This window comes from Cynocephalus volans, chromosome 10 (assembly GCF_027409185.1).
Source record: "Cynocephalus volans isolate mCynVol1 chromosome 10, mCynVol1.pri, whole genome shotgun sequence".
Taxonomy (NCBI): Eukaryota; Metazoa; Chordata; class Mammalia; order Dermoptera; family Cynocephalidae; genus Cynocephalus; species Cynocephalus volans.
Window position 1 is genome coordinate 83,571,499 of NC_084469.1, and position 14,246 is coordinate 83,585,744.

At 41.3% G+C, this 14,246-nt stretch overlaps 1 protein-coding gene and 1 long non-coding RNA gene across 2 annotated transcripts in view; one reads left to right on the forward strand and one right to left on the reverse strand.

Moving 5' to 3' along the window:
- LOC134389608 (uncharacterized) overlaps positions 1-12,465 on the reverse strand; it is a 28,666-nt gene extending 16,201 nt beyond the window's left edge. Inside the window, exons 1-2 of the long non-coding RNA XR_010024705.1 lie at positions 12,360-12,465; positions 1,729-1,789 (exon numbers count right to left, since the gene is read on the reverse strand). This is a non-coding gene — a long non-coding RNA (uncharacterized LOC134389608). The remainder of the gene's footprint in view (positions 1-1,728; positions 1,790-12,359) is intronic.
- Positions 12,466-12,623: 158 nt separating this feature from the next.
- The window catches only part of LOC134389135 (histone-lysine N-methyltransferase SETMAR-like), a 40,680-nt gene continuing 39,057 nt past the window's right edge, over positions 12,624-14,246 (forward strand). The window contains exon 1 of the mRNA XM_063112614.1: positions 12,624-13,020. Coding sequence (XP_062968684.1) covers positions 12,955-13,020 — 66 coding nt within the window. The 5' untranslated portion in view covers positions 12,624-12,954. The remainder of the gene's footprint in view (positions 13,021-14,246) is intronic.

Below are 14,246 nucleotides of genomic sequence, written 5' to 3' on the forward strand. Positions count from 1 at the left end.
AGTACTCTGAGAACAGACTACCTGAGCAACGCTAAAGGTGCTGGATGTTAGGAGAGCACACTGAAAAACAGTCCAAAGGGATCCAAAGGGATATGGGTAAAGCAAAAACATCTGCTTCAAGTCGGGGTGGGAACCAGTGGGATGTGATGTGTCAGTTGATTCCTGAAGGAGGAGGACGCTGAGATGGGGTTTGGAGTACAAGAGGTTTGTTTGGTGGAAAGGGTACTGCCTGTAAAAGATAAAGGAGGATAAAGTAGGGTTGGGCAGGGAGAGGCTCAGAACACAATCAGATCTGACATTCTTGGCCAATCCCATGGGGAGCTCTTGAGCAAAGGTCATGCATTGTAGGAGTCATGCATCAGGCAGAAATGATCAGGCCCTAGTACACCTGGCCATTTCTAGTGATTGGCTGGTGGTTGACTGAGAAGGGCATGGATCCTGAAGGTGGTACAGCTGAAGGCTGTTAACTAACTGTGCTCTTTGCAGCTGAATGGCAAGTTATTTTGAAGGGAGATCCAAATGGAGCTCGTCCATGGCTGCCACACTTAATAAAATGTGGCATATTTGGCTGTTTCAGTCATCCCCTCAACACAAACAAGGAACAGCCTACATGAAAGGGGTACAGAAATGAGGTAAAATGGGAGAGAGAAATGGGGTCCTTGTGGCTCACATAAGCACACAGATACAGCTGTATCTGAAGTCCATCAGATCCTTGGCTTTATTTTTATTTATTTTTTCTAAAAGGTGACTGGTAAGGGGATCTTAACCCTTGACTTAGTGTTGTCAGTACTATGCTCTCCCAAGTGAGCTAACCAGCCATCCCTATATAGGGATCCTAACCCTTGGCCTTGGTGTTATCAGCACCACACTCTCCCAAGTGAGCCACAGGCTGGCCCTAGATCCTTGGGTTTTTTAGTTATGTGAGCCAATAAATATTCTTTTTGCTCAAGTCATTTTGAGTTGGGTTTTCCATTTCAGCAAAATTTCTGTTCCTGATTTATACACTCCCTGACCTTTACTTTCCTTAACTGTAAAATGGGGCTCATGATATTTACCTTGCAGGATTTATGGAGAAAGATATTACCAAGACCCAAAGGTCCATTTGCTCACCGTTCAATAGCCAATAACCCAGAGACAAGTGCTGATGTAAGGAAAGGTAGCCCTTAATCAAGAAGCTGGAAGCCTGGGGAAATGGTGGACTTATGTCTCAAAGACCATTTCCACATTTCTCAGATTTGCCAAAGTGTTTTATAGGGACAGGTGGTAGGGGGCTGATTCATGCTGACCTAAGCAGAGACGTGCATGCATAATCATAGAATTGCAGATAAACATCAAAGAACTTCCTGGGTGGGAGCTGATTCATGGTGATTGTCCTCCATGGGTCAAGACATGAATTCAGTTCCTATTAATCTCAAAAATGATCTAGTTAGTAAGCTAGTAAAGAATGGCCATCATTAATAATTTCTTCTATAATTATTCTGTGTACAGTATGAGCAGGAGTCATTATGTTCTAGCAATCATGTGAACAAGAGTCATTGTATTCTAATGACCAGCAGCAAGTATGAGGTTTGGGTTGCAAGAGTAAGAAAAAAAAACTTTTAAACTTAGAAGTTTAACAAAATGGAGTCACTTCTGTTCAGGCTGTTACAAAGAGAGACAACGTAAGACACAGGCATAGAGTAGATGCCCAATAAATAGTATTTAATATGGACTGCCCGGTTAGCTCACCTGGTTAGAGGGTGGTGTTGGTAATACTAAGGTCAAGGGTTTGGATCCCCGAACCAGCCAACTGCCAGAAAAAAAAAAAAAGTATTTAATACTATGAAAGGAAAAAGCATAGGAGGCAAAGCAAGCTGTGAGACTCCTGAAGGCCCCTCTGTGTTTAGGGCATGGCATTAGGCTGGTTTCAGTGTTCAGTGCCTGTCTTGGATTGTCCAGTTACTAAGCTGTAAAGGAGGGCTGGCTTTTTGAGTTGCTTTGAGTCTGTAACTTTTCTCCAATGAATGCTCCCACCCAGTGTGTTATTAGCTATGTATGTCTAGCCAGAAATGAGGCTTTCACACTCTCTCTTCATTTAGACAGTTCTTTGTATTTTTGTTATTATTTGTAGACTATTTCTTTGTAGTGTGAACCCTGAAACAGCCAGTCCTTGGAGATGGATACTGGGTGGCTAACCGCGTCTAAATTCTGAATGGAGCCAAGCAGTCATTTGCTGACTGGAGGTTGCACATGTACCCTTGTGTCCTTGGGAATTTCATACCTGACTGTTCTGGTTTATGCCGTCAGAACTAACTGCTCCTGGGAAGCCCCATTTCATCACTTGAACTTAATCAATGGACTGTAAATCTGTTGTATTAGTCTGTTTCTGTTGCTTATAACAAAATACACAGAACTGGGTAATTTGCAAGAAAACAAAATTTATTGCCTACAGTTGCAGAGGCTGGGACATCCAAAGTCCAGGGAACACATTTGGTGAGGCTCTTGGTGGTGACTTCAGTGATGCAGGGTATCACACTGCAAAACGGCAGAGCAGAGAGAACAAAAAAATTTCCTCATGCACTCTCCTTTTAAAGCCCTCAGAACCATGGCCCTGACTACTATCACTAATCTATTCACTATGGAACGGTCCTACAATCTAATCACCTCTTCAAGGCCCCACCTTTCAATTACCATAATAGGATTTCCCACCCTCTTAACAGTCACAGTGGGTGCCAAGTTTCTAATACATAAAACTTGGGGGACACAATTCAAGCTTCAATGAGTTTGGGTGGGGGCATTCAACCCACTACACCTGTCAAGTGTTAACTGGCCAGAACTCAACAAGCCAGAATCCCTCTTTTGCATAATGGGCCAACCCAATAAGGACTGAGTAAGCTTGAATCCCTCATTTGCATAGCGGACCTGAGTGGGAACCTGGGCGGGAACTTCTGTCTCATAACACAGTCCCTCTTTTTTGGTAGAGTGCACTTTCCTTCTGCACTGAAGGCTGCAAACTGTTTGCCAAATATAAAGTCTCCCTTTATCCCCAAATCCTTTTCCAGTGAATTTGTTAACAGTGGAAATATGTAAAGTTTGTAACAAAACAGAAAGAATAAACAAGCAATAACCACATATGCAGCACTGTGATGCTTCTAAAGCTTTGGGGAGAAAAATCAAGAAAGAACAAAGACATTTAACTTATAACTCAGGAGCTATTTCCTGATAGAAATGAGAAATTTTATATTTTAAAAGTCTGCTGAGCCAAGGTCAAAGGTTCAGATCCCCGTACTGGCCAGGTGCCAAAAAACCCAAAAACCATCTGCTGAGCTTTCTACTGCTCTTCTTTTCTCCCACCAAAAATGTGAAAGCTTTAAAAGGCTCATTGGTAGAGACTTTGTGTTCTGAATGTTAAAACAGTGACAGGAGTAGAGGTGGAGGCTGCTACATCTAATTTCTCCCAATTTCCCAGAGGAAGCTCAGGTCCTAATTACAAGAGAGAACAAAAAGTGGCTTTGAATAGTCATTTTGGCTCATCAAGTACTTAATACCTGTTTTTAATGAAGCTCCTGCCTAGTCTAATAGCATATTATGAGACTAGAAGCACCTAGTCATTTTAACAGCACTCATAAAAGATCTTGAGCAAAGTTAGAAATAGCATCAAAACCCAGTGAAAAGCAGACTCCCCTGGCACCTGTCCTAGTTCTTACTTTTTTTCTGTCTTCAAGTCAAGGATAGACTAGATGACCTCTACTGATCCTTCTCATTTTTCTCAGGGTCAGTCCCCTAAAGGTCCATCTTTTATATCACTTCGTCTGTGATGCCCTCCCCAGCATGCCATAACAGAATTAATTATTGCTTCATTTGCATGTCTGTGACAGCCAACATCCAAGATGGCCCCCAATGGTCGAAGCTTCCTAGGATATGTGTCCTTATTTAGTCCCCTCCTATACTGAATGGGGCTGACTTGTGTATCCAGTAGGATATTGCAAAAATGACAGAGTATAGCTTCTGAAGTTAGGTCATAAAAAACATTGTGGATTCCTTCTTGTTCTCTCTCGGATCATGTAACTCTGTGGAAGGCCAACTGCTATGTCATAAGGACACTCAAGCTGTCCTGTGGAGAGTCCCACATGGTAAGGAAGTGAGGCCTCCTGACATCAGCTAGTGTGGTGGTTTTAAAAGATGTCCACAAATTCTTTGATATGCCTCCCTTTAAGAAGTGGAGCTTAATTCCCCTCACCTTAAGTGTGTGCTGGACTTGGTAGCTCACTCCTAATAAATAGAACACAGCAGAAATGATGTTTTGTGACTTCTGAGACTTGGTCATGAAAGTTATTGCAACTTTACCCTTGGTCTGTCTCTTGAATCATTTCATCTGGAGAGAAGCCACCTGACAGACTGCCATTGGTCATATGTGACCCCAAAAGTTCATGTGTCGGAAATGTGATCTCCACTGTAACAGTGTTAAGAGGGTGGGAAATCCTATTACGGTAATTGAAAAGTAGGGCCTTTAAGAGGTGATTAAATTGTGAGGACTGTACCCTGGTGAATGGGTTGATCCATTCATGGAGTAATGGGCATGGTTCTGATGGGTTTTATAAGGAGAGTGAGTGAGAAGGTTAACTCACTCTTACTCAGGCCATTTCACCATGTGATACCCCGGTCACTGTAGAGTCACCATCCATAAGAAGACCCTCACCAGATGTGTTCCCCGGACTTTGGACTTCCCAACCTCCGAAACTGTAAGAAATAAATTTTCTTTATGAATTACCCAGTTTCAGGCATTCAGTTATAAGCAACAGAAATGGACTAATACACATCATGAGGACACTCAAGCAACCCTATAGATATGTCCACATGATGAGGAACTGAGGCCTCTTGCCACTACCCATGTGAATGAGCCACCTTAGAAGCACATCCTCCAGCTCTAGTCAAGTCCTCAGATGGCTATAGCCCTGGCTGACAGCTTGATTGCAACCTCCTCATGACAGACTGTGAGACAGAACCACCCAGTTAAGCTGCTTCCAAAATTATAATCATTTAAAATTTTAATTAGGCCTTTAAAATACATATGGTTTAACATTGTTAGCTAAATTAGTAAAGAAAAATGTATTTTGCATCCTAACATGGCAAAACAAACTATCATTTTTGTTTTTTCAAGAAAGCCAAAATTTATGGTTAAGAGCTCAGACTATTGTGTGTTATTTGTGGATATAACTAATGACTAATGAAATGATGAAACTATCAAAACTTAAATGATATTTACATACAAAACACAAAGAAATAAATTGAAACCCAAAATAATCTTTTTAAAGAAAGATTGTTGAAGAAAAAACAGAAAAACAGGGCAGCTGCTTTGGAAAATGGTTTTCCAGTTTCTTATAAAGTTAAATTTAGAGCTACCATATAATCCCATAATTCCAATTCTAAGTATATACCCATGAGAAAAGTAAACATATGTCCACACAAAAAGTTGTATATGAACGTTTATAGCAGCCTTATTTACAACAGCTAAAAAGTAGAAACAACCCAGATGTACAACTGATGAATGGATAAACAAATTGTAGTACTTGTATATCCACACAATGAATATTATCTAGTCATAAAAAGGAATGAAGTACTGATAGATGCTACAACACAGATTAACCTTGAAAACATGCTAACTGAAAGAAACCAGACACAGAAGACAACACACTGTAGAGTTCCATTTACATGAAATGAACAGAATAGGTAGATTCATGGAGAAAGTAGTTAGTGGAAAAGTAGATTAGTAGATTCATAGAGACAGTAGATTAGTGGCTGAGAAGGAAGAATGAAGAGTGGCTGCTCATAGATATGATGTTTCATTTTGGCATGATGAAAATATCCTGGAATTAGACAGTGGTGATGGTTGCATAACTCTGTGAAAATACTAAAAACCACTGAATTGTACACTTTGAATGGTATGTGAATTATATCTCAATAAAGCTATTATTTTTAAAAAGCTAACAGAAACAGACATTCAATATTTGCCAGAGAAACATTACTGCTTTTCAGCTTCTTACAAAATAGCACTAAAACCAACAAATCATATAATTGCCATGCTGGTGGTGAGTGAAAGGATGCTTCAAAGATATTTGCTTGGAAATATTGTATGAATCTGTGGTAAAAAATAGTAGAACAAATAAAGCTAGCAAGGAATTTTTCATTGCAACATGATAAATGCAAAGATATTGCTAAGATATACAATTTGAACATCATGGTGAAATAAAGAACTTTTTTCCTGCTTCTCTGGTCACAAGCAGAACTTGCTCTGAAGCACATACAACCATGAAAGATTAAATTGTCAAGAAATGTGGTTTAGAGTTTAAGAATTGTGTAGAAGTACGTTTGTATGACACAGTTGCAACAGGAAAATACTCTGGAGTAGGTAACCAGTTTAAGGAGCAAGGATCAGAATGTGAATCAAAACACTGATTACTTCATTAAGAAAGTCATACCATGAAAAAAAAATGTCAGCTGAAGTATACTTTACTTAGGGATGTAATAAAAATTCTGAATTATGTGAAAATGCATTAAATTTGAGGTTATTCTTTTTATTAGGTGATAATATAGAGGCTGATCGCAAAGAATTGTTATTGTATGCCATAGAGGCTCATAGCAAGTCTCCAAGGATGGCTTTCCTAATAAACCAGCCCTCCTGGTATTTACAATCAATTCTCATTATTCATGGATTCTATATTTGCAAATTCACCTCACTAAAATTTGTTTATAATCAACACTTGCAAGTGAATACTACTCAGTGACCCCAGTTGACTTAGCCCAACCAACACTTCTTGACCCACTAAATTGTGAGACAAGAACAATAAGAGTCTATGGTACTTGAGCCATATCCTACTTCCTGCCACCTCCCAGCTCAGCTTGGCAGAAGCACCACCCCAGGCAGTTACGGCAAAGAAGACAGGATGTCCTCTCCCTTTAGCTCCCAATCAAGGGACATGGTATCTCACCAAGAGGAACAGGCCACCAGCATTATCTCCAACTCCCAGTTGATGTGGCTAAATTCCTGGGGAGTGAGTCTGGCCAAGAGGTCCAAGGCTCCCTTCCTCTGCTTCTCTTGGTGAGATACCATAGGAATTGAGAATCATATCTAAGAGACCATTGCCTAATAAAAGATCATGAAGATTTATGTATGTTTTTTTCTAAAAGTTTTTAGTTTTACATTTATGTCTGTGATCCATTTTGTGTTAATTTTTGTATATGAAATCAAACTTCATTCTTTTGAATATGGATATACAGTTGTTTCTGCATCATTTGTTGAAGTGTAGTCATGCCACACTTGTGAAAAATCAATTGACTGTAAGGGTGAGGGTTTGTTTCTGGACACTCAATTCTATTCCATTAATTTATACAACTATTCTCTTGCTAGTACCATGCTGGCTTTATTATTGTAGCCTTGCAGTAAATTTTAAATCTAGAAGTGTGAGTACTACAATTTTGTTTTTATTTTTCAAGATTGTTCAGGGATGGAATTCTGAGTCTCTGGAATTTCTATATAAATTTTAGGATCAATTTGATGCCCGCAAAGAAGCCAGCTGGATTTTGACAGGGATTGTGTTGAATCTGTAGATCAATTTGGGGGAGTATTGTGTTCTTAACCATATTAAATCTTCCAATCCATGAACATGGGATATCTTTCCATTTATTTAGATTTTTTTTTTTTTTTTTGTCTTTTTCGTGACCGGCAAGGGGATCGCAACCCTTGGCTTGGTGTCGCCCTCGCCGCGCTCAGCCAGTGAGCGCACCGGCCATTCCTATATAGGATCCGAACCCGCGGCGGGAGCGTCGCTGCACTCATAGCGTTGCACTCTCCCAAGTGCGCCACGGGATCGGCCCTTATTTATTTAGATCTTTAATTTCTTTCAACAATGTCTGTAGTTTTCAGAGTATACGCTTTGCACTTCTTTTATTCATTCCTAAGTATTTTATTCTTTTTGATACTATTATAAAGGTAATTGTTTTCTTAATTTCATTTTCACAGTATTGTAAGTGTATAAAAATAGATTTAATTTTTATACCTTTACCTTGTGTTCTGCAATCTTGTTGAACTTGTTTATTAGTTCTAAAAGTTGTTGAATGAATTCCTTAGAATTTTCTACATACAAGATCATGTCATCTGCAAATAAAAATAGTTTACTTCTTCCTTTTCAATCTAGATGCCTGTTATATCAGTTCATTTTTGTGTTGCTAAACAGAATACCTGAAGCTGGATGATGTATAAAGAAAAGAGGTTTATTTGTTTCACAATTCTGAGACAGCTGCATTTGGTGAGGGCCTAAGGCTGCTCCTATTTATGGTGGAAAGTGGCAGAACAGTCAGTACCAGGAGATCATATGGTGAGAAAGAAAGGGGGGGGGGAGAGAGAGAGGAGCTGCCAGGCTCTTTTTAACCCCTTCTCACAGGAACAAATCCATTCCTTTGAGAGCTCACTTACTCCCAAGGAAAGGCATTAGCCTATTCATGAGGGATCTATTCTTAGGACTCAAACACCTCCTACTAGACTCTACCTCCCAACACTGCCCCATTGGGGATCAGATTTCTTTTCTTTTCTTTTCTTTTTTTTTTTTTTTTTGACTGGGAAGGGGATCTTAACCCTTGACTTGGTGTTGTCAGCACCACGTTCTCCCAAGTGAGCTAACTGGCCATCCCTATATAAGGATCCGAACCCTTGGCCTTGGTGTTATCAGCACCACACTCTCCCAAGTGAACCATGGGCCAGCCCTTGGGGGATCAGACTTCAACATGAGCTTTGGGAAGATTAACATATCCCAACTTTATCACCTGTTATTTCATTTTCTTGTCTAATTGCCCTGCCTATAACCTCTAGTACAAATTTGAGGTTCCAACTTTTTTAAGACAAGAATTGATCAGACTTGCTCATTTATTTATTTTTTTTTTATTTTTATTTTTTTTTTAAAAGATGACCGGTAAGGGGATCTTAACCCTTGACTTGGTGTTGTCAGCACCACGCTCTCCCAGTGAGCGAACCGGCCATCCCTATATGGGATCCGAACCTGTGGCCTTGGTGTTATGAGCACCACACTCTCCCGAGTGAGCCACAGGCCAGCCCCTGGACTTGCTCATTTAAAAAAAATATATCTTCAGCACTTTTAATGATCTAATGTTTTACTTCTTCCTTTCCAATTCAGATGCCTCATTTCTTTTTCTTGTCTAATTGCTCTGGCTAGAACTTCTTTTAAAAACATTTTTTAAAAATTGACACATAATAATTGTACATATTTATGGAGTACAGTATTATATTTTGATACATGTATACAATATGTAATGATTAAATCAGGGCAATTAGCATATTCATCACCTCAAAACTTTATCATTTCTTTGTGTTGGTAACATTAAAAATCCTCTCTTTTAACTATTTGAAAAAATACAATAAATTGTTTGCTATACTTACCCTACAGTGCAATAGAACACTAGAACTTATTCTTGCTATCTAGCTGAAATTTTGTATGTTTTTTTATTTTTAATTAATTTTCTTTTTTACATTCTATGATGTTGTTGCAGAGCAGTTGGGAGGGAGGGGGAAAAAGGGAAAGCAGAAGGAAATGTGATGGAAGAAGGAGGAAGGAGGAGGGGCAGGAATGAGCACAGGGAGGAGGGGGCTTCCAGCAGTTAATTTTGTCTCTGTTAACCAGCTTCTCCCTATCCCTCCTCTTCCCAGCCTCTAGTAATCCCTAGTCTACTCTCAACTCCCATGAGATCAATTTTTTTAGCTTCCACATATCAATGAGAACATGGTGTATTTATCTTTCTGTGCCTGACTTATTTCATTTATATTGTCCTCTAGTCTCATCCATGTTGTCTGGCTAGAACTTCCAATACTATGTTTAATAGAAGTGAAACCAGACAACCTTGTCTTATTCCTGATCTTAAGGGAAAAGCTTTCAGTCTTTGACCACTGAGTATGATGTTAGCTATGGGTTTTTCATATATGGCCTTTATCATGTTGAGGAAGTTTCCATCTATTTCTAGCTTATTGAGTATTTTTTTCTTGTGGTGTTGGGGCTCAGAAAGCAATACTCCAAAGTGAAGGCCTCAGAAGCAGCCTCAAAAGCAGTTTTCCTCTTACCTTTTGATACCCTCCTGTCTCTCAGCCTCATTCTCCCCTAAGGTAAAATCCTTAAAAGTAGAATCCTCTTCTCCAAGGTGCGTCATAGAAACCAGAACCTCTTTCCCCAAAGCCAGCCAAAAAGACTATTAGCATTTGATCATATTTTTCTTGTCCAATCACATTCCTACATTGCTGTCCGTGAATCATAGAACCTAAGCATAAAAATGGACAGTTTTTCCTATATCTTTGGTTCTTCATTCTGAAGGCTCCCGTGTCATGTAAAACTGTGATGAAATAACATTTGTTATGCCTTGCTATGAGTCAAATGTGCTCCCCAAAAGTTCATGTGTTGGAAACTTAATCCCACTGTAACAGTGTTAAGAGGGCGGGAAATCTGATTATAATATTTGAAAGGTAGGGCCTTTGAGAGGTGATTGGAGCATAAGGACTGTGCTCTTGTGAATGGATTAATCCATTCATGGAGTAATGAGTTATCATAAACGTGGACTGGTGGTTTTATAAAGAATAAATGAAAGATCTTGTGATTCTTGCCATGTGATACCCTGCATCGCCATGGGACCCTGTGAGAGTTCCCACCCAGGCCCTCACCTGATGTGCCCCCAGAACATAAACTTCCTAGCTTCCAAAACTGTAAGAAATAAATTTTTTTCTTTAGAAATTACCCAGTTTCAGGTATTCTGTTATAAGCAACAGAAAATTGACTAATACATGACTTTTCTTCATATTATTCTGTGTTTATCAGTTGATTTTTCAAAGAACTTTCAGGGGGTTGAAGGAGAAATCTTCCCTTGGCTCCTATAATGGTAAAATATACATAACATAAAATTTACCATTTTAGCCATTTTTTTTTTTTTTTTTTAAAGATGACCGGTAAGGGGATCTTAACCCTTGACTTGGTGTTGTCAGCACCACACTCAGCCAGTGAGCGAACCGGCCATCCGTATATGGGATCCGAACCCAGGGCCTTGGTGTTATCAGCACCGCACTCTCCCGAGTGAGCCACGGGCCGGCCCCCATTTTAGCCATTTTTAAGTGAACAGTTTAGTGGCATTAAGAACATTTACACTGTTGTGCAACCATCACCACTATCCATCTCTACAACTTTTTCACCATCCTATAATGAAACTCTATACTCATTAAACAATAATTCCCCTCTTCCTCCTTCCTCTAGGCCCTGGTAACCACTGTTCTACTTTGTCTCTATGAATTTGACTACTCTAGGTACCTGACATAAGTTGAATCATACAATATTTGTCCTTTTGTGTCAGGCTTATTTCACTTAGCATAATGTCCTCAACATTCTTCCATGTTGTAGCATGTGTCAGGATTTCCTTTCTATTATGGCTCTGGAATCCATTTATTTCATTCAAGATAAGTTAAAATTTAACTATTACACTATGAGAAGAATTGTTAGAACTGGCCACTTATGATAATTGAATATGAATTTTGAAAATACATCATCAGTTCATTTTGGATAAGTTAATGAATACCCTGAATTTACTGAAATTGCTTTAAATCTATGAAGGTACTTCAAAAAGCTAGTGGAAAAAATAGAATTAAAATATAATATGAATCTCTCCATGAACTTTTTAAAAGTATACTTGTATTCTTCCATTCCTATTAACATATCTCCATGAATCTGATTTTGTTATTATGAGAACCAAGATATAGTTTAAACATAAATTTTCTGCAGCAAGAAGTGCTATTGTCAATCCAACCTATTTAGATAAATGACCAAACAAGAAGCAATCTCGTGTGCCACATTAAATGTTCTAGATGTTTATATACATGTTATTCATTCAAAGTGTGCTTATAGGAATTTCATGTACGTAACAGAAACTCATAACTGCTTTAATTACAATTGTAGAACCAAAAATTACCAGTGTAATAGCCAGTCTCGTAATAAATAATGACTGGCAAATTTTCTCTGAGCGAAGTGTACAGTTAATAAATTATTTTCTCTCTGTTTATTGAAATGTAATTTTATGCCTGTCGAATTTATTTAAAAATGAACTTACATTTGTATTTTTTGGGTTCTTTTTTCGACTAATTTATTTTTTGTCTTTATTTGATTAGTATCAGTGATGGACGGATTGAAAAAAAACCAAAAAACTGGTTCCTCATCATGGACAGTGAGTAGCACTGGTCTATTTAGACTGCTCCTTGAAGGCAGACACTGCATTTTATTTAAATTTGCCTGACACGGGCCTTCAGGAATTATTTATTAAACGAACGAATGAATTTTCAATACCTGCTGGGTCCGGGGCTTTCATCAAATTCTTCAACGATCAGCCTCGCTGACATTTATCGAAGTTTATTAAATGCCAGGACCTATGCGTAGCCCTTAGCCGTCCCCGTCCCCTTTTACTCTCGCGTTCTTCTGCCCCAGACGGGACGTGCCCAGCACCACGGCCCGCCTTACGTGCATTCGTTGGTCAAGCTCGACGCCCGTTACTGCCGAGTCCCGCCAAAGCCACGCCCCCACGCTCTCCGCCCAGCCGGGAAAAGGCGTGGCTATTGTCCCCCACGCCCCCGGACTGTCCGGGCCATCTCCTCTCGTGAGACTCGGGGAAAGCCCGAGGGGCTGCGAACCCCAGGGTGGACTGGGTGTGGGGCGCGAGCCGCCGTGGGAGCGCGTGCCGCGGTCTCGGGCCTCTCGCGCCGGCCACCGCCGCGCCCCGCCCCCTCGGCACGCAGACCCCGCGCGAGCTCGCGCACGCGCGCGCACTCGCCAGAGCCTGGATCGGGACAGCCGGGACTGGGGGGGCGGAGGCCGGGCCGCTGAGGTACGAGGGGCGGAGCCCGAGCCGCCGTCGCCGCTGCTGCTGCCGGCGAGGGAGAGGAGCATGTCTGCAACTCGAGCCAAGAAAGTGAAGATGGCCACCAAATCATGCCCCGAGTGCGACCAACAGGTGGGCGCCGGGGGCCGGGCGCGCGAGCCGTCGGGGCGGGTGCGCGCGGGCGGGCGGCCGTTGGCTGTGGAGAGGCCCCCTCGCCGGGGTCCCGGCGGCCGAGCGCTTGGGCCGGCCCTTCGGCTCGGTGCGGCGACGGGAGCCCGGGACCGGTGGGGCTGAGCCCGGGGTTGCCGGGGAAACGCCCGGAGTCGCAGCCCGGCCGGTGTCCACCTGGCGGCGGTCAGACGAGCGAGTCTGAGGGGGCGTGTGGGTTTGTGGTGAGCGGACGGGGCGCCTGTCGGGACCCTCCCGGAATCGCCTCTCCGGCTCCGGGTGACAGCGGTGGGAGGCTGGGGGCCGCGGCCCAAGTGAATGAGCACGGCCCCGTTTAGCTCCCTTCGGCCCTGGCGAGAATGCCCAGTGTGCCCTACTCCGAGCCCAGGCCCCTGCCTCCCAAAGCCCCCTCCTGCCTGTCGCACAGGGCTTTGTTCCCATTTCAGATGCGTGCGGTGTGGATCGATCCCCAAAACTGTCCCCACCGCGACTTGGGCTGACGCTTAAATGTGACAAAAGAGGCCGCAATGTAATGACGTTTTCCCCTTTAGATTTCAGTGAGTTGGTGATCTTAATATGGTTTTTAATTTCATAACCCAAATTATTAATCTGATTTTTTTTTTTTAATGGCAAAAACTGGTCTTTGATTTGTTTTTTGGTTTTATTTTTGGCGACTGATTGGTACAGGGATCTGAACCCTTGACCTTGGGGTGTTACAACACCACTGTCCTAAATTTTTAATAAAACTTTATTAAGAAAGCTGTTTGTATTAAAGTTCTCTTTGTTAGGCGCCCTTTCTTAAAAATTTGTGTATATTTTAAAAAACTTTTTAAAAAGTGACTTTACCATTTCTACCTTTATGAGGTTCCTTCAATTTTAATGTCTGTTTTGTAAATTCATTAGGTCATGAAAGACCTTGGTGCTTGACGATCATCAGTATTCTGGGGTTTAGTTAGACATTCAAACTTACAAGGGCCCAGTAATGACAGAAAACACTGCTTGTAAGCGGGATAGCATCAGAATTGTGGTTACTGCGGATCCTCACAGTGTTCCAAGGGCCTTTCCGTGTTACGGCTCAAATGTAAAGAAATAAGACTGCTGTTGGGTGCAAGAACCACCATGGTTTAGAAATTTCATATTTCTTACCTCATGATCAAGACCTGGCAGGGAATGGCATGATTATACTGTGC